General features: G+C 36.1%; 1 protein-coding gene across 1 annotated transcript in view; it reads right to left on the bottom strand.

Annotated features, from left to right (window-relative positions):
* The window catches only part of LOC149078600 (PDF receptor-like), a 104,563-nt gene that overhangs the window by 32,349 nt on the left and 45,161 nt on the right, over positions 1-27,053 (bottom strand). Inside the window, exons 2-3 of the mRNA XM_089241149.1 lie at positions 13,522-13,635; positions 9,352-9,509 (exon numbers count right to left, since the gene is read on the bottom strand). Coding sequence (XP_089097275.1) covers positions 9,352-9,509; positions 13,522-13,635 — 272 coding nt within the window. The remainder of the gene's footprint in view (positions 1-9,351; positions 9,510-13,521; positions 13,636-27,053) is intronic.

Consider the following 27,053-nt stretch of genomic DNA (forward strand, 5'->3'; position numbering starts at 1 on the left):
GTTAGAGGATTACAGATCCTTTTTTTTTTTTTGGCATCAGAAGAGACAGAACAACAACTTTCTAATTGGGTTTTGGGCACACGGGGCAGTATAAAAAATTATTTTTTTTATTTTAATAACTATACAACCCCGTGAAACATGAATGACATATCTGAGTACTACACATTATTTGAAAATTTTTTCTAACTGGAAGTATGCTTCTAGGATCAACGGTTCGTTAGTAAAATGCCATACCCCCCGTTTTTTAGGCACCCTGTATAAGATGCCTGTGAATATTTATTGACGTTTGATCGGATCGTTAGGGGCCTGTGACGTTACGACCCCTCCATTCCGACGATCTCTCACCAGAACGAGGGAGAAGAGAAACGAAAACGGAGGAAAGAAAACACCCAAGGGGGTGTGAGGAAAGAAGACGCTTGATTTGGGGGAGGAGAAAAAGAAAGTGAGAGTGGGGAGAGCGACTTTTGGGACCGAAGGGAAAGGTCATGGACTTGGACAGTCCGAGGAAACTTAATCATTTTCTTAATCGTCTCAATTTGTATAAAGCGTTATAATTGTACCATGTCTTAAAGAATATAATACATTATCTTTGTTCTGAAACTTCGTCTCACTCGCGTGGCTTTTTTTGATTCAATTACTACGAAACCAACGAACCAGTGGGGTCAGCTGGCCTCACAACAAAATGGCGCGTGTCGACAGGATAAAAATGTGACGGAGTGAAGTTGGTGATATGCTATACTTTCCAGTGGTGTAGTGCCGAACTTTGCAATTGAGAGCATCCCGAACATTCAGCGCACATGGTAGTGAACATTCAGCGCACATGGTAGTGAACATTCAGCGAACATTGTAGTGAACATTCAGCGCACATGGTATTGGACATGCTGTGGTCATAAGTGATAATGACGTGGTGGAAGTATTACGGCGTGATAGCTATGACAACGATGGAACTGGGTGAGTACCGCATGGTTTTTCTCCTTTCGTGAGCGTTTACTCGTGTTAGTGTTTGCCGAGAGCCTTTATCTGTAACGTTTAGTTTTTAGGTTTAGTTTTGGGAGTTATCATTTTATTTTGTTCTGTTGTTTTGGTTCTATAATTCTGGGAAACTTGCATAATGGCGGGTAAGAGAGGTAGGCGTCGTAAGTCAAGTAGAGTCGACGAAGATATGCAAGAATTCGATGGAAATGTGGGAGACAGAACCAATGGGTCTATTGAGGAGACAATGGAACGGGATAGAACAAGGGAACGTGATTCGGAAGCCCGAATACTGGAGCTAAAAATTCGGTTACAAAGAGAGCAAAATGTGGGTCGGGAGATGGAAGTAGAGCTGGAAAAGATCAGGATGGAGCGATTGGGTAAAGAATCGTCCATGGAAAATCCATCTGGCTCAAGCACTAACAACGTAGAGAGAAAAGTTGATATGATGGGCCAATTTGTCAGACTAATTAAGGAATCATCGGGAAGGTGTCCCAAAAGTCCGATTGAGGTGATAGGATTTTTTGAAACCTTGGAAAGAAATTTTTTGACATTTTCTGTGCCGGAAGAGTTAAAGAGCAAAGTGTTACTCTGTTTATTGGAAGCAGGATTAGCGAATCATGTTTACAGAAAATTGGATAGTGAGGAGATAATGAATTTTAACTTAGTTAAAAATACGATTTTCGAAGAACTAAGAGTTTCTCCAGAAAACCTACGACAGGAATTTAATTCCTTAAGGAAACTAAATCATGAATCTTTTTTCCAGTTTGCCACGAAAATAGAACGATATTTGCGTTATTATATACAGAGTAGGCATGTCGAAACATTGGAAGACCTTACACAGTTGTTAACTGCTGACAAGTTGAAGGATTGTCTACAACCAGAGGTTAGGTCACACATATTACAACAGGAGGGGCAGGATACACTAACAGCCCATGAAATAGCTCAAAAGGCCGATATTTTCACTAATTCGATTTCGTACACAAACATTCACAACACGATTCCTAAACAACCATTTTCCAGTAACAAAAATTTCAAATCTACATCCACCCTCAAAAATCTATTAAAAAAATGCTATATTTGTAATTCCACAGCACATATTGCAAGATTTTGTTCTAAGAGAAAAACAGGTGCAAAGGGGGGTACGGCAGAGGAAGAAGGGCATTCTAGAGATGACTTGGTTGCATGGGTCAGTGTTGACTTGAGAACAATGGAGCTGCCGCTCAAGGCGGAAGATATTCCTTTGACGCTGAAGAATGTCGTTGTGGCTAGTGCCGAAGGGGAGGCAGAATTCAGGTTGGACTCGGGTGCCGACATCACTTGTATTCGTCAAGGACTGATGGGGGAAGAAAAGGAACCAGTGAAGGGTTTTGTCCGCTTATACGGTGCCTTCGGGGACAGTATACGAGTACCTTTGAAAGTTCTAAAGTTGAGAATAGCTGAGAGAGGGCTACAGTCCGGAGACAATGGGATAGAGACCACCTGTGCTATTGCCCCAAAGCTAAGTAGAGAGGGTCTTCTTTCTCTGGGGGATTTCAATGCATTGGCTATACGACACAAAGAAATTTTTCCGTCGTCCGAGGGGAACGTGCACGTTGGTCAAGTAACAACGCGTTCGCAAAGAAAGAAAGAGGTGGCGGCGACCAATTTAGAGGAAGTCGTTTTACCACCCACCGAAAAACAACAGGAAGAAGAGATGTCAATGAGGGGATCCGATTGTGACAGGGGACAGAGACAAGAGGGTTTAGGAGACATAAATGAGCAGGCGAATTCCGCGAAATCGGAGGGAGAACGCTTGAAAGAAGAACAACGGGAAGACGATAGTTTGAAGGGACCATTCCAGATGGCTGACAGAGGGAAAGAAGGTTTTGTGATCATGGATGGTTATCTTTACCATCGTGAATACGTACAGGATACTGTAATCTGTCAACTGGTTTTGCCGACGAATCGAAGAAAAAGGGTTTTAGAAATAGCACATAAAGCTGTTTTTGCTGGTCATTATGGTTTCCGAAAAACGTTGGAAAGAATAAAACTTTCTTTTTTTTGGCCTGGGATGAAGGCAGAAGTGAGAGAGTATTGTGATCGCTGTCAGGAGTGTCAATTGAGAAGAAAAATAACTAGATACGACCGTGTACCCATAACAAAGGTGGAAAGACCCGAAAAGGTTTGGTCGGTAATTAATGTTGATTGTACAGGCGAAATTTCTCCTCCATCGTCAAGGGGGCATAAATATGTTCTTACGATTATTGATCAACATTCACGATACGCAGAAGCAGTGTGTTTACGATCTTTGTCTGCAAAGGCTACTTGTGACGCACTTTTGACTATTTTTCAGAAATATGGTATCCCTGATGTTATTGCCTCCGACCAAGGAACAAATTTCACTGGTGCACTCACAGTTAAATTCGAAGAGGTATTAGGTATATCTCCCAGATTTAGTACTCCAGGTTATCCTCAGAGTTCAGGATTGGTTGAGAGATATAACCAGACTCTGAAAAATATGATACATTTTGAATTGAGGAAGAACCCAAGGGATTGGGATAAATGCATTCCATTTTGTGTCTGGGCTTATAATGAGGTACCCAATAGCACTATTGGATACGCACCGTTCGAAATGATGTTTGGGCGAAAACCCAGAGGAGTGTTAAATTTGTTGAAAAATGTTATGACCAATGCATTACCTTTACCAACGGGAACTACTAAAAGTGCAAGTGAATATTTAATAGAACTTAAATCGAGATTGGAAGAAATAGCCGAAAATGCACATATTAATGCTGAGGTAAATCAACAAAAATATGTTAAGTACCATAACAGAGGGACTAGGCTCAAACAATTCAAGGAAGGGGACCAAGTAATAGTTTTGGCTCCGGATTCTACCAAAAAACTTTTCGCCAGATGGCAAGGTCCTGTAACAATTTTGGGAAGAGTCAAACAGAACAGTTATATTGTTGAAATGCCAAATGGGGGTCAGAGAACTTTTCATGCCAATAAACTGAGAGAATTCAAGGTAACGTGTGATGTGGTTGGAGTAATTTTTCAGGAGGATACTGATTTTGGTGAAATTAAAGAAGCCCCAAGGGAGCAAATATCAGCTGACGAGTATGGGAAGGGGGTCTTAGAAAATGATAATTTATCAAAAACCCAGGAAAAACAATTAAAGAAACTACTGGGAGAATTTCCGGATTTCTTTTCAGGAAAAATTGGGAAAAGCAAAATAGGACAACATGAAATTAAACTGAAACCAGGTAGTCAACTTAAAACGTTACATCGCTATAAGGTTCCAATTCCAATGCAAGATAAGGTAGAGGGACAAATAGAAGAATTATTGCAACTGGATTTGATCGAACCGTGCGATGCAGAATTCAGCCATCCTATTGTATGCGTAGTTAAGAAGGATGGTGGGATGAGGTTGTGTTGCGATTATAGAATGATCAATGCCCATACACTACCAAGTGAATATCCAATGCAACACATCCCAAACTTGTTAGCAAAGGTTGGAAGGGCAAATTTTATTTCAACAATCGATTGTCAGAGAGGGTACTGGCAGTTACCCATGCACGTAAACAGTCGTAAATATACTTCTTTTTCGTCGCATAGTGGCCAATTTCAGTGGAAGGTTATGCCGTTCGGATTGTCAGGTGCAGGTGCTAGTTTCCAGAGAACAATGAACGTCATCCTAGCGAGACATAAAAAGTACGCTGACGCTTATCTAGATGATATTGCAGTGTATAGTCAGACATGGGAATCGCACCTTGTGCATTTAAGAGCAGTGCTGACTGAACTTGCAGGTAACGGCTGGACGGGTAATGCAGGAAAATGTAAATTTGGGAAACGTAAAGTTAAATTTTTAGGACATATTGTAGGATCACAAACTCAAGCTCCTGATCCAGAAAAGTTAAGTGCAATTAAGGAACTAGATCGTCCGAAAACTAAATCCCAAGTTAAAAGCATGTTAGGGTTGTTTGGTTATTGCAGAGAATTTGTGTCTAATTATGCCGAAATAGCGCGTCCTCTAACTGAATTAACTCAGAAAAAACAACCGGAAAAAGTTACTTGGGGAAACAAGGAGGAAAGTGCATTTCAGATGCTCAAGGAGAAATTGTGTAATTCTCCTATATTAATGGCTCCAGTTATTGGGAGAGGTTATTATTTAACCTGCGACGCAAGTCAACACAGCGTTGGTGTGTGTTTGAGCCAGATGGATGATTGCAATATTGAGAGACCAGTAGCATTTGCTAGTAAAAAATTAACGCACACTCAAAGCAAATGGCCTGCAATTCATAGGGAAGCGTACGCTATAATATATGGACTTAAAAAATTCGAAGAATGGATTTTCGGCGAGATGATAACGGTAATATCGGATCACAATCCGTTGTCTTTCTTGTCCAATTGTTCTCCTCAAAACTCTAAGTTACAGAGATGGGTTTTAGCTTTACAAAATTATAATATAGTAATTGAACATAGAGCGGGAAGTCGCATACCGCATGTTGACGCTCTATCCAGACTTGAAAGGAGAGATAAACAATGGCTCTCGGGGAATGCTGAGGCGTAGAGATGCTTCACGGGGGGGGATTGCCAAAGGTGCTTTCTCCGAAGCAAAGCTGTAGCGAAAAAAAAAGAAAAAAAAAGGGAAAGACGAAGAGAAGAAGGAGGAATTCGAACTGTATTGTGAAGCTGTGATGTCATGCTCAGAACTTTAGATGTGGTGGATTGTGAATGTCCACTGAAGATGAACATTCATCTAGGTGGGGAGGTGTGACGTTACGACCCCTCCATTCCGACGATCTCTCACCAGAACGAGGGAGAAGAGAAACGAAAACGGAGGAAAGAAAACACCCAAGGGGGTGTGAGGAAAGAAGACGCTTGATTTGGGGGAGGAGAAAAAGAAAGTGAGAGTGGGGAGAGCGACTTTTGGGACCGAAGGGAAAGGTCATGGACTTGGACAGTCCGAGGAAACTTAATCATTTTCTTAATCGTCTCAATTTGTATAAAGCGTTATAATTGTACCATGTCTTAAAGAATATAATACATTATCTTTGTTCTGAAACTTCGTCTCACTCGCGTGGCTTTTTTTGATTCAATTACTACGAAACCAACGAACCAGTGGGGTCAGCTGGCCTCACAGGGCCGTTCAAGTATTACGTCATCATCGATGGGGGGAAGGAGGTTTCCGATTTGCTGACTTTTGATGACAAAGGGGGAGAAGGGGTTTAGATAATGCTTACATCATCAACCACTCTTTATGTAAATACGAAATATTTTTAATGGCATCTTACTCGGTGTGCCAAATTCAGGAGAAAAACCTTTCAATAGTTTGTGGGCACTTGAAGTAACATACCCCCCCCCCTATTGATAAGTGCCCTACAGAGCCACTTTAGTGATCTCTAAATGTTTCGCGGGTCCAAGTAATCTGGAAATGTGTCCGGGCCGCTTAAGTGCTCTGGAACTGCGCCACGCATCACTTAAATAATCTGAAAATGTGCCGCGGGTAACTTGAGTGATGTAGAACAGCACTGGGGGGCCACTTGAGTGCTCTAAACCTACGTCACGTGTCACTCAAGGGATCGCTAGATGTGTCACGGATCTCTTAAGTGTTCTGAAACTGTCCCGGGTCGCTTAAATGTTCTGGCATTGTACCACGGGACACTTAAGCGATCTGTAAATGTGCCGCGTAGTTCATTTTCACAAAATTAGGTTTGAGGAGGGCAAGCCGCATCAGATAACCCTAAGGGCCATATTTAGTCCGCGGGCCAAGGACCTTTATGCGATTTATCATTATATGGCTTGGAGGGCGGGTCGCAATCAATTTATTAAAGGCAAATTTTTAGTTCATAGCCTTCAAATAGAATTGAAATTAGCAGAAATTGATTATAATAACATATAAAGGAATTTTCTTCCGAAATTTCAATTACAAAAAATATTTTTTTGCATTAAAAAAATGCATTTTTGACCGTGGAGGGGGGTGGGCACGGGCCCCCTTATGCCCCCCTCCCCCCGTGTACGCCTCTTATCTCACCAACATGCGTTAGGATTCAGAGGGGCAGAGCTGATGACGAAATTTTGCTGACAAGGGGGGGAGTTGGTCAAAAATGGCTAAAATTTTTCTTACGTAATACTTGAACGGTCCCTTACCGGATCGAAGAGTCGCTGAAGTAGAAAATTGGTAGATTAGTTTTGGAAATGATTTCAATGGTTGTGAATCATCTAAATGTGTTTCCGAATTAGAAATAAATTAATTATAAATTCACCTACATCAAAAGCTTTAACTTTAATGCAGATTTTATAAATCGAAACTTAGATAGTGAGGATTCTAATATAAGTGCTTCTCGAAACTGTGATAGCAATGCATCGATATCTTCAATGATGATATCTGGCATTCGAAACAATGATTTACACAAGATAATATCAGAACTAAATGAACATAAAGCGACAGGATATGATGGTATAACAGTAAAAATGATCAAAATCATAGCCAGATATCATAATGACTTGTTACTATACCTAATAAATACTTCACTAATAAAAGGAATTTTCTATCCCGAACTCAAAGTTTCTATCGTGTACCCAATTTTTAAAAAAGGTGATAAAAACCTTTTAGCAAATTATAGACCTATTTCAGCACTCCCGGTTTTTTCAAAAATAGTTGAGAAAAGTATGAAAACAAAATTGATTAGTTACTTGAAACGTATAAACTTCTTTGCTGAGAATCAATACGGTTTTCAAACAGGAAAAAGCACTGAAATGGCAATCGCAAAAGTGAATGAATATCTAAACCAGAGCTTCAACAACAATAATTATTCAATAGCAGTTTTTATCGATTTAAAAAGAGCTTTTGATAATGTAGATCCATCTCTGTTATTACATAAGATGGAGAATGCCGGAATTCGTGGTTAACTATTGCGGTGGTTCGAGATGTACTGTTATAGACGAATACAAGCAGTCTATATAGAAAATGAAAAAAGTGATTACCTTGAAATAAAAAAAGGAATACCTCAGGGAACAGTACTTGGCCCCACACTTTTTCTGATATATATAAATGAATTATGCCTTCTAAATTTGCATGGTAGAATAGTGTCTTTCGCGGATGACACCGTATTATATGTTGAAGGTAAAAATATTTCTCATTTGATAACTGAAGTTGAAGATGACCTTAGACAGATTAACACATGGCTAACAAAAAATAAATTACTTCCAAACGTAGAAAAAACGAAATTCATCTGTCTAAAAATTAGAGATATTAAACCAGAAACTCCAATATCACTAAGATTACACGTTTGTAAATACCCCTCCCAAATTTGTTCTTGCAGTCACATAGAAAGAGTAAGAGAATATAGTTATTTAGGTGTAGTTATACAAGACGACCTAAAATGGAATAGCCATTCTAACAATGTTTGTAATACGATAAGAAAACAAATTGCAGCTTTATATAGATTAAGAAACATTGTAAGTCCGGAACTCCTTAAAACAATTTTCTACGCCTGGATCCAATCAAGAGTAACTTACGCTATTACAGTGTGGGGAGGTGCCTATCACGATAATATTAAGAACTTAAATAACATCTATAATCGCATAAAACGTAAGGTAATGTTATTTAATAATCCAGATCTACTGAAATCAGAAATTTTAATACTTGATCTAAGACAAATTTATGTGTATAAAATGATGATTTTTATGACTAAAAACCATAATTTATTTCTTAAAACTAATAACGATAGAACCTCAAATAGATACAACTTCTTGTATATAACTCCAAAAACAAACAAATACCTTGTTCAAAAAAGTATAAATTACCTAGGACCAACTATTTGTAACAAATTCGGAAAAAAATTATCAGACCTTAGAATAAATAAACATCTCAAGAAAGAAATCTTCACATTCTCAAACTCTATAACGAATTTTGAAAGGTTTATTGAAAATATAAATAGGTAACCAAGGAAAAATTTGAAATATCTAGAAAAAAAAAAAATGAATGAAATGAAATAAATATAAATCGAGCGTGCCGTTTATTATATATAATATTTATTAAGCTCTAGGACGGACCAAATGGGTCCCTAAGAGCTGCATAGTGTATGTTTTGTTTTTTGTTCTGTTGTCTTTATTTTATTTTGTATATCTGTGTCCATGTATTTATGTGTGCTGTTTTGAATTATTAATAAAAAAAAAAAAAAAAGCCATACTTTTGATAGGAATCATTAAGACAGCGGTTCTTTAACACCAGCGGCTCTCTGAGAAGCCCCAGTGCATATTTTTAAAATTTATCCGGGCCAGTTTCGTTAATTTTGAAATACGTGTACGCTTTTCTAATTTTTTTTAATTACTAACAGCATTCAAATAACGAGGGAATTTCAAAATATAGAATCTTTGGATTTGTTTTTGTACCTGGGTATCATCTTCGGTGCTTGTATAGAGCTTGTCCATTAGTATCTTGATTTCTTTGGTGAAACATTCAGAGTAATTGGTCCATCCACCTTCTTGGACAATGTCTGCATCCCTTCCTTCCCATATGCCGTCGTAACCGCATACACGGCTTGCGAATTCTAGTAATCCAAGGTAAATAATGAAAATGAAAAACTTCTAAGTGTTAAAATTTATTTACTTTGCGTTAAATCTATTATTCAAGATCATAAAAGATATTAATAACCTAATAATGAAAGATTCTTCAAGGTGCTGTGGGCGCAATTCCTGCCTACATAAATGGAAGTGGGATTAGAGTTCTAAGGTTCGATATCAGAGGAAACCGAAATTAATACACAAGAGGGAAGCAAAGGGGGCTACTACCGTAGCGGCAAATTTTGGGGAAGAATAAAAATACAAAGAGTATTGGATTTTACAGTGGCGGGGGGGGGGCACTGGAAATCATATTTGCCTCTCTCCCCCCCCCCCATCCCACACATACACACACACACACACACACTCACAAACAAATCTTAGTTAAGCCGGGTTTTCCTAGGAGTAGAACGTTTGCGCCGTGTGAAGTCGATTGGTTAAAAACCTGAAATTCAGGTTTTTTTCACCAATCAGCGTTTTCACGCTGCGCGCGCGCTGTAGAAACCTGCTCCTAGGAAAAACTGGCTTTACGGCCTGCCTTGAGGAATGCATCCCTTTCCTGAATCTGATACGCTATTTCTACTTGGAAAAGATAGGTGGTTTCGGATAGGGTAACTTATTTTCCCTTGCAAATGTGTTCGGATTCTGTCATTTATGGCCGATATTTTGTGTTTTGGAGATTTATGACGTTTGCAGAGATTTTGAAATTTTTTTGTTTCGAAAAACACAATATTCAAGGAGTTGACTGGTGAACATTATCGTATAAATATTCAAATATCAATCAATATTAAACTATATTTCAACTACTCAGAAACGATTTTGAGCATTCATCAACGATTTCTCTACAAATAGCTGTTTGTAGAAATATACAAAAAATACGTAAAGGTTCAATCGTTTTTTGAAAAGGTGCAGCACTTACACAGTTGCGGCGTATATGTCGAACGAAAATATTTTTGCCGACGCTTATATAGACTCTGGTGCTTAAGGACAAAAGACTAACGCACAGATATTAATTACTTTTTGCCCTGTGTCAGAAGTTATATAAGATCACGTTAATGTAGAAATTTTACGAATATCATTATTAATATGCAAATTATGGGGGCGAGAAATTATTGTCCCACTGTCCGTTTAGCACAACAAACTACGTCGAGTGGGTTATGGGATAATAATTTCCCACTTTGTATCGATATAAAAAAATCAAGTGAATGAAACAAAATTTGAAGTCATATATGAAATTACCTTATTCTTTGGTATAATACATAAGAAAAACCTATACACAAAATCGAATTCACAAAAAGCTAATGAATATCATACTTAGGAGCTCTGAAAAGGAGCAAGACAATACCTTTGCATGAAGCCACATCACATTTCTCACAAATCATATCGCTCCTTTATTGTTTAGCCTTTGTGCTGCAGAATACACTGGGACTACATTTATCAATACGAATTGGCATATGTGATCCTACATCAGAAAGACGCAATTTATTTTCGATCACACACACACACAGGCCACTCTCATCAGGATTATTTCCCTTCTTACAAACGCCATGTAAGGGTGCGTAACCAGGGTGTTTTTTGCTGCAAAATGTGCTTATCGATTCATTTGCTAAAATCGGACGGAGCTGTAAACGACTTATGGGTTTCTGATTGTTATGATTATTTTTGTCGCACCACGCAGTCATTTTCTGCATACGAGGGCTAATTAGATCGGAACCTACAATTTATTACCGATTCCGAACGGCAGCATTTTTTCTCACTCATTTTTTCATACTCACCGAGAGACTGGGGCGCTAACCTCTCGTTGTGGGACTTCCTGTGGCAGCAATCGTTTTTTGTAGTTATGTCGCCGTTTCTTGTACTGCTACGTCAGGAAAGTTTCTGACAAGGACCAACCGGGTATCGAACCGGGTGACACTTCTAAACATCCTTTGGTAATTTAAGCGAGTAACTTACCGACCTGGGCTACCATGCCCTCTAATGGTTGTGAGTAATGAATGTGAAGTTGTTTTCTGTTTGAACCTTCCCTTTATATTGAGCTTAACTTCCCTATTACTTGCAGGATCATGTCTAGTGAAAATACCTTTTGAGGAACTAGAATCTAGCATGCAATAATAAAAGAATTACTGCCTATAATATCTTTGTGACAATTTGAACAAAATAAAAAGCGCTATTTATAAGGCTTACACATTCAATAATTCAAAGAAAAAATTAATAAATTATGACGCATATTGTTGACAAAAATATTAGGGATGTACAATTAAAACTGTCATTATTATTTTAAAACTCACTTGTGTGTGTGTGTGTGTGAGCAAGATTTTTGACGTCATTGAGAAATTTTTAATACCAAATTATACGATGAATTACAATGAAACTGGTTACATGCCTGGTTACGTGCCTAAATAAGTCACCGCTTTTTTTAGTAAGGAAAAATTTGAACGCGAACGCCACAGAACAATGAGATCCAGCTTCTTACCGGTAACTAGTGTACCAGTGGGTGAGTGCCGTAACTAGGCAGGTGCACCCGCACAGGGCCCACTTGGCAGGGGCCTAAATGCAAATTCTTGCATAGGGTACAGGAATTTTTAGTTACTGCACTGAGCGGGATATATACTCTTCACTTTCATGAAAAAACTTTCTTTATAGGCGGGAAATGTATCTCATTATCAATAAAATGCTTCCATTTGAACAAAATCCCTAACTTCATACAACTTCACAATAAAAAAATGTATAAATTTCAATAATTACTTTAATTTTCAATGGTGGGAAATTATTATCCCAGAGACCAATAAAGGGTTAAGTTTGAAGAAAATCTAGAAGATGATCACAGCATAAACTATGGAACCGGATGTCATTCGGAGGTTGCCCAAGCGGAGGATTAGCCAAGGAATGTAATTACTATCTGCAACGTCTCCGTCCAAAAACGTTTCTCTGAGGAGCTGGAATGTTGCCCACAAGTGACGAGAGCGAAACGTGAACACATCGACACCCCATTCGTAATCGCTTCGGGCAGAATTATGTGCCTCATATGCATGTTCGATCATAGATTACATTCAGAAAACTAAAGGTAATCTATATGTTTAAGCCGGACAAATATTAATATGATCTATGAAATTTGGCCGAAAAAAACTGTTCTGGGATCAATTTCCTATCACACGGAAAACAATTTTTCAGGCAGTTTACGAAAGTTGTTATTTTCTAAACACGAAAACTTCTCTATTAATTACTATTGATACGACTGATTCAGAAGCAACTCGTATCAATTCATATCTGAAACGGAACGTGTGAATCACCGGTCGCTGGGGAGTGAGTGCTTTTCCCGAATACTCTAGGGATATTCAACTGCAATCAATATACCTATGTCTGCACTTGGGTGGAATTATTGCACTTGAATGGCTGATTACAATGCGGGAATGTTTGTGAGCTCTTGTATTCGCAGTCGGAGATCCGCAACCGATGATGTTTTAAATGATTTGACATTTTTACATTACATATGGGAAAAAGAAATTTCTTTAAAAGTCGTTTTCCTGGAAACATTAAAGAAATATAATCTTTATATTTTGAACGTTCTTCGTTCCCTTTATTAGTACAAGTTTAATTATTAAATACCAAAAATTAATAAAAAAGACCAAGGCGTAATTGGAACTGAAAATATATTCAGGTAACATAAAAGATGTTTATGTAACAAATTTATCGCATAGAATAAGATACTCGTACGGGAGAGTTGGAGATGGTCCTTAAACTCATTTAATATGAGACCATCCTTTGTTAAGATACCTTTGTTTACGTTTGAAATGGATCTTTTAAGGCTTTCCTGAGCAGACTAAGCTAATTGGCAATTTAAGCCCCCCTCATCTCCATCGAAGTAGTTCACGGAGTATTTACGATCGATTATAAGCGAGTTGAAATGTCAACTAAGTTTTAATAATTTTAATGATTTTAACCCACGAACAGAGAGTCAAAAGCGATTCACTATATGTTTTGAATTGTATAATAAATTCTTACTCGTAGTGTCGAGTCCTTTCTCGGGAGGGCATGGCAGTTGGATCGTTGAGCTGTATAAGGTCGGTGGCCAACACAAGAAACCATCGAAAAATGCTTTGCAGAATGTGTCGGTACCTGCAACAGAAAGAAATTGTTTTAAGAAGATTTTATAGATACGGTTGACGTTCGCATTATATAACGACCCCCCCCCCCCCCCGTTTCACGGAAAACGGACGTTCTATTGCGATGTTACATCAAACGTTGTTTGAAAAGAGAATCACACTTGGTTGCACGATGGAGACGTCGGGCCAGAATCTGAACGTGATTTGACATGGCATGGAAGCAGTCATCTTGGATTTCTTTGATAATAAGTTTATGTTGATCATGTGTTTTAACTTTTGTTTGCGCATGCGTCATGATGTGTTTTGAACTAAGTATCCGATAGCTGCTCAAGAGAATTACCATTTCAACGGAACAAGAAAATTGTATTATTCATTTTGTTATATACAATATAACCAGCTGCAGTGAAAAATGCGCCAGATTAGAAGCTAATAAACTTGTAATAGTTTAGTACATCTCCATGCATCTGTGACAAAATTTTAGCAAACGAAAAACACGGTTTTTGTGTATTTCTTTAAAAAAAAAAGAAAGAAAAAACAGAGTGGAGAGAGCAGAGATGAGTTCGGACGTTGTATTGGATCAAATGGTATTTGTATGTCATTAAATTGTATTAAAATAACATGGTGTGAATAGGCAAAACATTAGGACTAATCACGCCGATCTTTACAGTAAAGCTCTTGATAGCGGACACCCATGGGACCAAAACTTTTGTCCGCTAACGGGGAGGTACGATGAACTGTGGGGATCCTCATTTATATGACTTTTACATTTATACGAAAATCATTCTTTCTACAGAAAGTCGTGTTATATTGTACTTCCGTCATCGTCTTGAGCACGGAGCACAAACACACTCAGAAGTTGCCATCTGCTTCACCAAACTCTGATCATATCGCTGATTGCAGTTTACCGCCACTAATAAGTTGGGGTGGAAATGAAGGCATCATCTATCCGTGATCGCCTAAAGCTCATTGTGTAGAGAAATATCTTATCTATACTCTTCCCTGGGGTTTGAACCTGGGACCGTGATGGCAACCTCTACGGTGGTAGACGAGCATCTTACCACCACGCCATTCGGGCGCTAAAAGCTGCTATCTATCGGTGGTCCGATAAGAAAAGTTTTTTTTACCAATCCTCGAGACAAAGTTTGCGGACCTGACATTAGCCTTCACGATGATAGACGAGCATGTTACCACTGCGCTGCTCACGCACCTGTCCCTCGGTGTAAAGCAGTCTCTAAGGACAAAACGAAAAAGCCCACATTGACCTATGCCATAGTATTCGAAGTTTCAGCGGTTCTGTACCATCTCTGATGCTGCTGCCACTTAGCCGTCCATGCATCTTGTAAACAGCCAACCACCACTGTGCCACCAACAGATTTCGAACCTGGATCTTCGCAATAAGAGTTTGCACTAACTACTACTACTACTTAACCGTACATGCACCTCATTAACATTCCTCTGGGGAATTTTTTAACAAATTGGTTGCAAGCAAGAATGTATTATGTACGAATAAACGCGTGGGCCAAACGTATTTATAATGTCGTCAGTGGAGCTGCCATCCATCTACCATATTTTCAAGTGAAAACGGTGTCTGAACTTTCATTTAAGTAAATATCGTATATTACAGTTCTCCCTTCTCTCTGCCCAAGTACTGCATAACGTGGACAGCCGAACAGCGTTGCTATTTCGGCGATGCAATCATCTTGATACTCTAATGATCACCCTTTTTTGGCAAAGTGTCATAAATCTGTTCCATTCTGAATATCATGGCGAAATATAGTAATGGCCACCAACCCATGTTTGAGAGGGAGAGAAACTTCTTGATTTTATTTGCCAGCAAGGCGTAATTTTCTCAATCATACAGGCAATTTCGATGTTTCATCTCAACTATGTATTTCCCTATAATCTTAGAGCTCGAATTCGGGGGTGCCCCCCCCCCCCCCGAATCTTTTCGGTAAATTCTTTGTCATTTCTATCAAATTAGGAATAATGTTTCTCGCAACTGAATGATCTCTCGAAAAATATTTGACTTATATATAACACATTCAAATCATTATTCCGGGAGTAATTAAGTTAGGATGGAACTTTATTTATTGAATTAGATAACCAAATCCCATCGTTTTTGTGGCTTATTGCATGCAACGTCTTGGGTTCCTCCTTAAGAACAAAGTGAACGAACCATCTTATCGATTGTCACCACAGAAAGGGAAATGACATCAGAGATAATAGAGTTTCGTTAGAGAGTTCCCGATCCATTAAGCAATGAATTCTTTCGAAAAAGCTTTTTTTTTTCTTTTTTCAACAGAATTAAAACTTTCCTCTTTCGGCTCCTCATAAAGCTTAAAGAGTCCATCGATCGCGTTGGAAAATCTTCTAAGTAACCTCGAGACCATACTTTGGACGCGCTTAAATAATCTTAAGCCCATTCAAAACGATTGCAACGTAGTAAGTATTACTTTCTCCTCCCAGCCAGATCACTGCTCGCTGCTCTGTCTCAATGCAGAGATTAAAGCAGGTTGTCGAAGAAGATCTGGGCCATGTTGGAAGCTGTGCGTTTATGTGTTGCGCACCTAACGTGAAGTTTGTTTCTGTGTAATGCTTGTTATGTGCAGTGCTGCCATCTGTTTTTTTCTAACTATGAGTGAAGTGTAATGATTGAATAATTGTATCGTTTAGGCCTGTTGCTCTCTGCGACGAGACTATTCGAATAGATGCCAGGGGTCCTCAAACTGTGCTTTGCGGCTCCCTGAAAAGGGTTTACGTAAATATTCTTTGTGCTAAATAGCTCTGGGGAGCCGGTGGAGCTCGCGTTGAGCATTGAATAGAGCAGCGGTTCTCAACCTTTATTGACTCGCGGAGCCCTTTTTAGTAAAAAAATTCTATGACGGAGCCCCGTATAGACCAATTTTTTTAATTATTCATCAAAGTTACTGATTTCTTTTTTAGGCTGGTGTTACACTATAAAAGTTTGATAAAAATTCTTTAATAAACCCTCGAGCGGCCCTCCGAGCGGCCGCGGAGCCCATGTAGAGTGCACAAGGAGCCCCAAGGGCTCCGCGGAACACCGATTGAGAACCGCTAGAATAGAGGAAAGAGGTACTGCGGATGGGGCAAAAGTTTAAGAAATGTTGGCGTATCCATTCTTCTTTTTGGTAGTTAAACGGCGTTTCAGAGGAACCGGAGTAATCATGGCATCCTTTTTCTTCTTGACTATTGACTTAAAGTCATGAAGATCACTTTTGAAACGATAGTGCACTTAATGCCTGTCGAGAGGCCTGTCCTCATTCGAAGTTTCAAATTTTTTAAGATTGCTCTCCTTGCACTGCTTATGCCTTTAATTTTGTTGTAGTAGTATCGTCCAGTTCCTTCATATACCTTCCAGTCTCCACCAAGTTTCTTAGCATACCAAATTTCCCTGTAAACAACTTCATACTTTCCCCCCCCCCCTTTTTTTTCAGACTTCGTTTTCATTATCTTCTTAGCTCTGCTACAAACCTCATCCTTAGGCAAAATTTACGTCCTCTTATTAGGTATGTAATCTGTATATGAATAGAGAGAACCGCTCACAACCCCGGACTGATGCAAAGCAACTTGCTTCCGTTACCTCAAAAGAGACAGGGTTGTGTCGGAAAAATTAGCAAAAATTAATAGTAGTGCCCCCCCCCCCCGTTTGCCTCGTGCTCGCAAGTATCAATCACTCGCGTAGATCTCCCTATAAAGACAACTATCAGGTCGATGTAAAATAAAAACCATTTGGCTAAAATTGATAGCGGAACCCAATGAACAGGGAGAAAAATTGCACGTGTGCCCAGTGGCACATAAGGGCTGAAGACAGCAGCTTGGGATTTCAAAAGAAGTGAGAAGAAGACTTGTGTGGCAAGTAAGAAGATGAAGTTGACATGTAATCTGTATAGATAGGACATTATTAGGAGATTTATTTTGTAACCAGTAAGAGAGAATCTATTGAGTTTTGTCACAGTGTCCTCTATATAGCACATAACACGAATACGGGAAAACGGATTACATTACAGAAAATAACACGATAACACAACGTCTAACCTGTATCCCGACTTTCTGGAAATGCATTTGCCGAAGACTTTCGCAAGAGCCACTAATTAATCGTAGAAGATTTCACCTATCTAAGGAGGCATCTTTACTGCTCTCTCGCTAGTACAAGATAACATAAGCAACGCGATTATTCTAAAATGTGACTTTACACGTTGTTATTTCAACCAATAATATTCCCGCTTGAACAATCTGATAGAGCCAGTCCCAAAGATTTATAAGCCTTTAAAAAGTGTATTTCTCCATATCTATCCGTATCTATCCATAGAATCAATAAAAACCATTACTTTGCCGATTCAATTGCAGCAAGGCATGTCTTTTAAAAAAATATTACGTTGATTGTCTTAAACTTTCTATTATGGAAAAATTTATTCAAAAAAATTCCTTAAAAATTATTTTAATCAATATTTGACTGCATAAAATTTCTCTATAATTGAGATCCATTTGATTTATAGAAAAAATTGCTCAAGATATTAATTTATTAAAATGTTAGATATATATATTTTTAAATTATGCAATTATAATTTAAAAATTGGTGTTTTAAGTCAACAGTAGATGACGCTGACAGTTGTTTTTTTTTAAAGCGCATTAACTGAAACTGAAATGAGTGAACTAGGGAAAACCAATGAGCAATTGGAGAGTGCAGACAGAGACGTCTTAACAGGATCGTGGACCACCGGGCAAAGTGATAGTCTGGGCTCCATAATTAGCTGAAAGTACCTGACTATAAATTTCAATGCTTTCTTTAGAAAAAAAAAAATCATTGCACCACATCTCATTATCATAAGGTTCCTAACGCACTTGAGGCTTTCGGGCCGTACCCGAATGGGCCCATTCATTATGACAGCACTAGTTATAGGTCTGCCAATAAGAGATATTTGCATTATATAACACACAGCATCAGTTCTTTGGATCATTTCCAGTGGAGTTTTCTTTCGTTGCTGTGCATTACTTGCTGGGATGTGTCAAAAAAAATAATATATATATATTTTTTTACCTTCTTCTATAAATAATTGAGGTATAAGTAAAAAACTATATATATATGTAATTTTTTAGGCTATATATATATATATATATACGGGGTGATTATAAAACAACTATCCCGACATATCCCGATATACATCCCCTAACTATCATTCCATTCACAGAAACTGAATGAAATTTTGGCATAAGGTATTTTGATGTATGCGCTCAAGAATGATATGGAAAACAACAGTGTCACTCTAACAGTTACGGTTACAGTGAGAAAATTTCGGAAATATCAAATGGCAACACCAAGTTTTTTGTATTGGAATGTGATCTCCATTGGGAAAAACCCTAAATAGCGTTCGAACGGCAACTGTAGCATGAAAATCACCGGCGGTAGATAGGCTAAAAGTGAGGACAACCGATAAGGGCAGAGAAGCAGCATAAAATAAAGCATTTTATTGTGTTTCCACATGACCTTGTGGAGGACTAATCAGGCTGGGATCTCAGCCCAAGAAACGGTGTGACGAATGAAACGAACATTAATGCTCTGGTGCACGGAAAAGTCCTTTCTACTTTTTCCTTGCCTAGCTCCGGGGATTTTCGTGCTACAGGTGCCATTCCAACGCTATTTAATGTTTTTCAGTATGGAGATCGCATTCCAATACAAAAAACTTGGTGTTGCCATTTGATATTTTCGAAATTTTCTCACTGTAACAGTAACTGTTAGAGTGACACTGTTGTTTTCCATATCATTCTTGAGCGCATACCTCAAAATACCTTATGCCAAAATTTCATTCAGTTTCTGTGAATGGTATGATAGTTAGGGCCCCATATGTCGGGATAGTTTTTTTATAATCACCCCGTATATATATATAATATTTGATTTGATACTTGAAATTTAAATTTAAAAACATTGAAATTTATAATGCAAGTTGTATTTTGTATGTCTGTTGAGCGGAAGGGAATCAATTTTAAAGATGTGTCAGTTTTGCGACTTTTGCATCTATAAACGTTTTTACTCGGCCTCTTGAGAGTCGTAAAAACACGGTTCTACTGTATTAACGTATACAAATAAATTATTGCTATTTGCAACAAAAAAAAAAAAAATCTTCCGTGGTATTAAAGGTGCGCAGGTCGAAAATTTGTAGTAAGTAAGGAAGCAAAAATTTAAAACTTTTTTCTTTCAAATGCTTTAAGCCGTTTGTCTCTATATTTAATAGTTTTTTTTTTTTAAATGAGATCAAGCTTTTTGGACCACCCTGTATATTTGGTGTTTGCCATTTTTATTTCCGCCGTCGAAGGAATAATATAGCTCGTACACGACCCATAAAAAGTTTAAGTACTTTTGATGAAAAATGACACATAAGCCGAGTATTTTGCATCCATAATCTAGACCCAGTGTTCATTGACCTTTCAGACACATTGCGGGTTAAATTAAAAATTTACTACACGAAGCTCGCTGTCTAACAAGTCATATAGTGATTTATAGATTTAAATAGTGGCATTTTAAGTGATGGGCCAACGGGGTTCAGAGCCACCCCCGTAAATTATTCAATTCTTTTGTTAGACTGTTGCAGTTATTTTTTTCATTAATTATGAAATTTCATTAATATTTGATTTTTAGGAGAATGTTTTTCAGAGAGAGTCTGTGCTTTCCAGAATTTTCAAACATTCAGTAGTTATGATTCTTTTCATATTTAAACTACCTTCCCCTCTCTAAAAGATAAAAAATCTGGGTTTGAGGGTGAGCCAAAAATGTTTGGGTCAGGTCGAAATCCTTGTCGAACATCGCGAAATCCTTGTCGAACATCGCGAAATCCTTAAGATGTTCTGGAGGATTCTGGAGGATTAATAACTTGATACATAGCGTAATATTAATTTTCATTAATACTGACGTTATTTCTTGCAATAATTTCAAAAATATTTTTCTTTAATTATGAATTTTCGTCGATTTGGAAATAATTTCTCAGCCGATTAAAAAATTATAATTTTTTCATTAATTAAAAAAAATTATTTCTTTCATCAATTCGGGCATTATTTTTCATTAATCGTAAATTTTGAGCATATTCTGAAAGAAAAACATTCTTTCATTTAGGTTTCTATCATTATCATTTCTAATAATTCTGTAATCGTACACTCCTTATCGTCGATGGAAAACGGCAAAAAGCTCTGAGGGCCATATATTGAAGACCCTTGGTCTGGATAGTGTGTGTGACCCCCATAAAACTCTTTTGAAAAGAAATTACACTTTTAAAGAATAGATTTTTCTTTAAAAGCGTATTACTTTTAAAGCTTTATTTTTCTGGAATGTATGAAAACAAATGTTGCAAGTTAACAGAATACTATATGTATACTTTTATCAAAACAAATATGATGAGAAAGTTTGTTTTAATATCTAGTCCATAAAATACTATATGTATTTTCTCTTTTATATCCCTGTAACTTTTCTTTCATATACTCCAAAATACACAAGGGAATCAGAAAATACTCTTCTTCAAATATGGAGGCGAAATAAAAATGAGAAATAAAACAAACAATGGAAGGAGATTTTAAAAGTTAAACTTCAATATGTATTCGTGATCCAGCGACTAAATTTTATCCATTTATATCTATTGATATACTATTTGTATGATGTTCGCAGAAAAATTCCAACTTGTAGTTGAAGAATTTATCTTAAAATTTTCTTTATGTATGGAATAGCAAACTGCAGAAATTGCGTGTATTTCATTTTCGGATCGATAATTTATGAACTGGAGTTATTATTATGATTTATTGCCATTAGTTCGGTACCGCAGACCGACTCCGGTCATATATCGCCATACGGCAGTTTCCAACCAGTGGAGCTGGGTGGAAAAATGAAGTTGCCATCTATTAGTGATAGCCGTAAACTCGGCTGGTAAAGAACTTGTTTCTGATGTTCTTGCCCGGGTTCGAACTCGCGGATTTTGAGGGCAACCTTAATAGAGGAAGACTAGCATCGTGCCACTACGGTGCTTTTCGCTAATACTGGCAGTGTAAAATTTCTTACCACGAAAACGTCTTTCAACGATTCGGCATTATTTTTTCATTAATCGTAAATTTAGTCTGAATCGTTGCGGATCCACGTAAAATTTTGTCCAATCTGTTAGCAGCAACATAGATTTTAGATTTAGAAAATAAAATACTGCATTTCGAAATTTGCTTTAATTTCTGTTTTGGCGTCCCGACTGTCCGCAAATTATATATATTGTTCCTATTCCTTTTTTGCCGGATAAAGCAATTTATTTCCTCTATTTACTTATAAATAGTCCGGTTTCCGGTCCACAATTTATATATTTTCTGCCGATAGACAAATTATTTATCTTATTCATTTATTTTTTGCCGGCCTACAAATCATTTATTCTATTTATTTATTTTTGCCGATCCGCAAATTATTTTTCTCGTATTCATCGATTTTTGCCGGTCCGAAGATTGTGTTTGGTATTTTTGTTTCTGCCGGTCTGCAAATTATTTATCCTATTTATTTATTTTTTGCTGGTCCGCATATTGTTTTCGTCTTTTCTGCCTGTACACGCCAGATTATCTAATTTCATCGGTCTGCCAGGTGTGAAACGGTTGAAGAACACTGCCTTAGAAGTAAAAGTAACAGTGTCACATGGTGCGGATTCTGAACAGTTTGGAAATAATAAAACAATTTGTAAGGACGGTTATGGTATGAAAAAAGTGCAAAAAATTTGTTTCACGCTAAGAGAACAATTTTTGTTTCCAATGTAATAAATGGAAGTGGAAAGATATTCATTATATAGAATAACAAGTTTTTTTTAAATGATCGATCTTCAGATTCGAAACATAACCGATTTGTTTTTTATGTTAAAGGTAAAATACGATAAGCCTTGATAAATAATTCTTAATTCTTGATTTATCTTGCGTAATAAAACTTATCAATTACGCTGATGAAGAAACAAATATTTATTCCAACGAACTAACAAAAAACGATTTGTTTTTCGATGCAGTAAGATCCAAAAATGAAATTATCAAGAAACACAGAAAATTTCTCAAAAACTAAAATATGTTCTTAGAAATGTTATCATACTTTGAAAATGTAATTTTCGTTCGGTTTATTACAAGACACATCAATGGAATGCCATTTGGAATAATAGCGATTTAATACAAAAACATTCCAAATAAGAGAAAAGATATTCGCCGAAGGAACAAAAATCATTTACGAATATAGGCAACATGATATCTCAAATGGAAAATAATTATTGAAAATTTTACGGTTTAATGGAATTGCTTTTTGAGGAAACATCTGGAAAAGAAGATTTCATTTTAAGATTAAGTTAAAAGAAAAGTGATTTAGTTTATTTAATTTCACTCATTAAAGGATATGCGGTGAATACAGATTGAATGAGTAAACAAAAAACAATTAGTAATTGGAATTAGATTAGAGATTTGGGAAACTGAATACATAATTTAATTTAATAACTTGATATTTATTATTAGGTGGGGATTTTTCATGTGTTACTGTTTTTTTTTACTTACGTTTTTGAGAAAAGTATTTGTTCGCTTAATCAGATTTCTCTTTTGTACTTAAAATATGTAAAATTCAACGCATTGAAAAAATTAGACAATATTTGATATCTTATAATAGAGAACCAATCAAAAAGATTACTATGCAAAATTGTCTTTTAATAAAATTATCGTATTTCTTATAATGAGTCAGTTCTGAGAAAAGAAAACTCAACGATTTGAAGTATTCTATTAAGTTTAACTTTCACGTAATATATTACTCACTTTTGATAAACATATATTATATATATAGGGTGCATCGCAAACAGGGAGTATGACATTTTACTGTCCTCCCAACAACTACAGCTGTTTCCTCCCAACTGAAAATACAGTACTCAGATATGTCATTCATATCTGAGTACTGAAGGGCCGTAACTATTATTTTTGCCGTCCCCAAAACTTTAAAATTTGATAATTTTGTAATATGGTGTACTTTGTTTCCACCTAAAACTGCCGCCCGAGGCAGTTGCCCCCCCCCCAGTTTCGGCCCTGAAGTACTGCACGTTATTTTAAAACTTTTTTTAATTGGAAGTATACCTCTCTCTCTATGATCAACGATTCGCCAGTAAAATGCTATACTCTCCCCCTGTTTGCTATGCTCCCAGTATACCTAAATTGTAAATCCATAAATCTATTTAAATGAGGTAGTTTTACTCAACGCAAATAGTAGCAAACATTGATAATGCATTGTTTGTTGAACATTTTACGTGTAACATCGAGTTATTCGTGATACTGTTCTGCCTGTAAATAATTTTTTTTTTTGAATTTATCAAAAAACTCAAAACTGAATATAAAATTGATTTTCTGTGTTATGTGCATGTTCTCTATACACCTCCACAACTTTAGATAGAGCGTCACCAAGATTTGCATATGTACGAAACAGGACCAGATTTGAACGACAGCCTACTTTAAAAATCTGTCAGATCTAGGCAAATGCCCAAAAAGAGCGTCAACAACGGTTTTAAGAGTGTTCACTTTGGTTACCGTGAGCCCCTAACGATGCATTTCAGGCATGTTTATCCCTTGAAGTGGTTCACCACTTCTTTAATGCTCACAGTATTTGGAGAAAATCCGGGCACAGTGCCGGGAATTTCGGCAACTAAACTCTAAAAATTAATCGATTCAATTTGTTGAACATCACTTTTATATGTAATATAAGTTTATTATTTGTTATAAAAGTATGCAAGGTGTAAGTAAAATACACAAATGTCAATGACAAATTTTTAGAGGAAGTTTCATAAAAAGTCAATCAACTGACATAAAAAAAAATGTCATTGAAACTAAAATACTTGTCATGGGTGTAGAACTTTTTTTCTGACAAATTTGGAAAATAGCTAAAAATTCCATTCACATCGGCGCTTTATCACGAAAAAAAACTCGACATAACTCATTTAACCACGGAAGTTGCAGTATCGTAGTCGACATTAACATATACGTGAGTTGAAAACTAGTATCGTTTAGATCAGTGGTTCCCAACCAGGGACTCCGGATATCATTTTTGATCGGGAGAAATTTTTAAAATGTGTCTTAGACTTTTCACATTTTCTGTAAACTGTAATTTGTGAGTAGATATGTATTTGATAAATATTCAAAATAAACCCGGAATAGTTGAAAATGTAAATTAGTTAAATTAAAAATGAAAAGATGAAGTATTTCCGGATTTATCTACTGCATGAATATTTCATAATATTTCAGAGAAAAAAAAAACTTGTTTTGAGTAAACTTATTTCTTTCCTCAATATTTCCTTAAATTATAAATGTTAAAATAAAAAAGAAATATTTTTCGGTTTACAAAAAATACCAATCTTGAACAGAGAAGTGAGGTGTTTTCCCAAAATGTTTTTCTTAAGTTCGATTTTTTGTCATATTTTTGTTAGCACATAACAACAAAAACTTGTCAAGTGATTGAATGAAAAACTTTTCATTAGTTATTTTTTTAAGAATATCAGAATAAAATCTACAAAGTTACTTATTCAAAATGTTTCACACTATGTGTAAAAATGCGAGATTTAAGAGAACCCAGAGAAACTATTCGGAAAATTTCTACAAGAAACATTCTCGAGAGAGAAAATTAAAACACACTTTTTTCAAATCCAATTTTCAGAATAACTTGACGAAAAAAAATCAAACTTCAGAATATTCGAAACATTTAGGAAATTTTGTTAAAGTTTTTATTTCTACAGTTACTTTGGAAATATCACAAGTTCATTTCAGCACAATTATTTTAAAGAATAGATGTTTTCTAACGCCATTTATAAAATAATCAAATAATTAGAGCTATAAATTGAATCGAAATTAAATGAAGAAATTCTGAATCAAAATTAAATTTTCTGAAAAAATTTCAGAAATTATTATTTTTATTTAAATGGAGTGTATAGATAACACTGAAGATTCTCACATGTGTTACAATATTTGAAATTTGTTTTCAGCCTTAACTTTACTCTGAGACTAATTCACAGGAATGGTTCAGGACTGGGCAACGATTACAATGGACACCCTCTATGTCCACTTCTGTTTAAATTAATGACAGCATTTAAATTCGACTGCTTGGAGTCAATGATGTAAGGCAGAGAACTTCAACCTTTTAGATATTGCAGGCAACTAAAAAATTCCCGTTCTGCCCAAAGGCCAACGAATCATATTGCGGTGTCTATATTCACACAGTGGCACCTTACAGGGTGGACCCGATGGGGCTCAGGTCTCAGAGTCAAACAGAGGGCCCCTATATTATTGGAGAATTTTATTTATTCTGAAATGATTTTATCATTAAATATGAATTTCCAACAGTTCTGATATTATTGTCATTAAATATTAATTTTCATTAAAAAAATTCGGATATTTTTTTCGTCGAATATAAACCTGCATAAATTCTGAAACTATTTCTTCAATATTCTTCTACATAAGTATTTGTATAAATATTTAAATAAAATATTGTGTAGAAACTGTATAAATATTTCTTTTCGCACAATATTCTCCATCACTGAAAAAATTTCTCATTTATTCTGCAAATATTTCTTTCAATAATTCTGAGAAAATTCATTTCTCTCATTTATTCTCTCAAATATTTCTGCAACTTCATTTATTCAAAAAAAAAAAGATTCTTCAAATTTTTTTGAAATTATTTCTAATCAATTCTTTAATTATTTCTATTCAATTTTGAAATTATTTCTATTCAATTTTGAAATTATTTCTATTCAATTTTGAAATTATTTCTATTCAATTTTGAAATTATTTCTATTCAATTTTGAAATTATTTCTATTCAATTTTGAAATTATTTCTATTCAATTTTGAAATTATTTCTATTCAATTTTGAAATTATTTCTATTCAATTTTGAAATTATTTCTATTCAATTTTGAAATTATTTCTATTCAATTTTGAAATTATTTCTATTCAATTTTGAAATTATTTCTATTCAATTTTGAAATTATTTCTATTCAATTTTGAAATTATTTCTATTCAATTCTTTCGTTAGTTCTGAAATTATTTGTATTCAATTCTTTCATTAGTTCTGAAATTATTTCTAATAAATTTCGAAACTATTTCTAATGAATTCCAAAATTATTTCCAATCAATTCTGAAATTATTTCTAATCAATTCCGAAATTATTCCTAATCAATTCTAAAATTATTTCTTTCGTTATTTCTGAAATTTTTATCTAAAAGTAATTCCAAAATATCTTCTCCCACCAGTTTTCAAATACATTCTCACATTGAGGTTTTTTTCAGCATTTCCATAAGTTCTATAAATCTTTGAGGGCCACATGTGGCCCGCGGACCATGCGTTGAAGATCTCTGATGTAAGAGAGGCGTTCTTAATGTGTTATTACATCCAACCGTATGAGAACGTACCG

Source organism: Pholcus phalangioides, unplaced genomic scaffold, assembly GCF_987345545.1.
Source record: "Pholcus phalangioides strain wild (caught in Gottingen) unplaced genomic scaffold, Ppha-v1.0 ptg000013l_1, whole genome shotgun sequence".
Lineage (NCBI taxonomy): Eukaryota > Metazoa > Arthropoda > Arachnida > Araneae > Pholcidae > Pholcus > Pholcus phalangioides.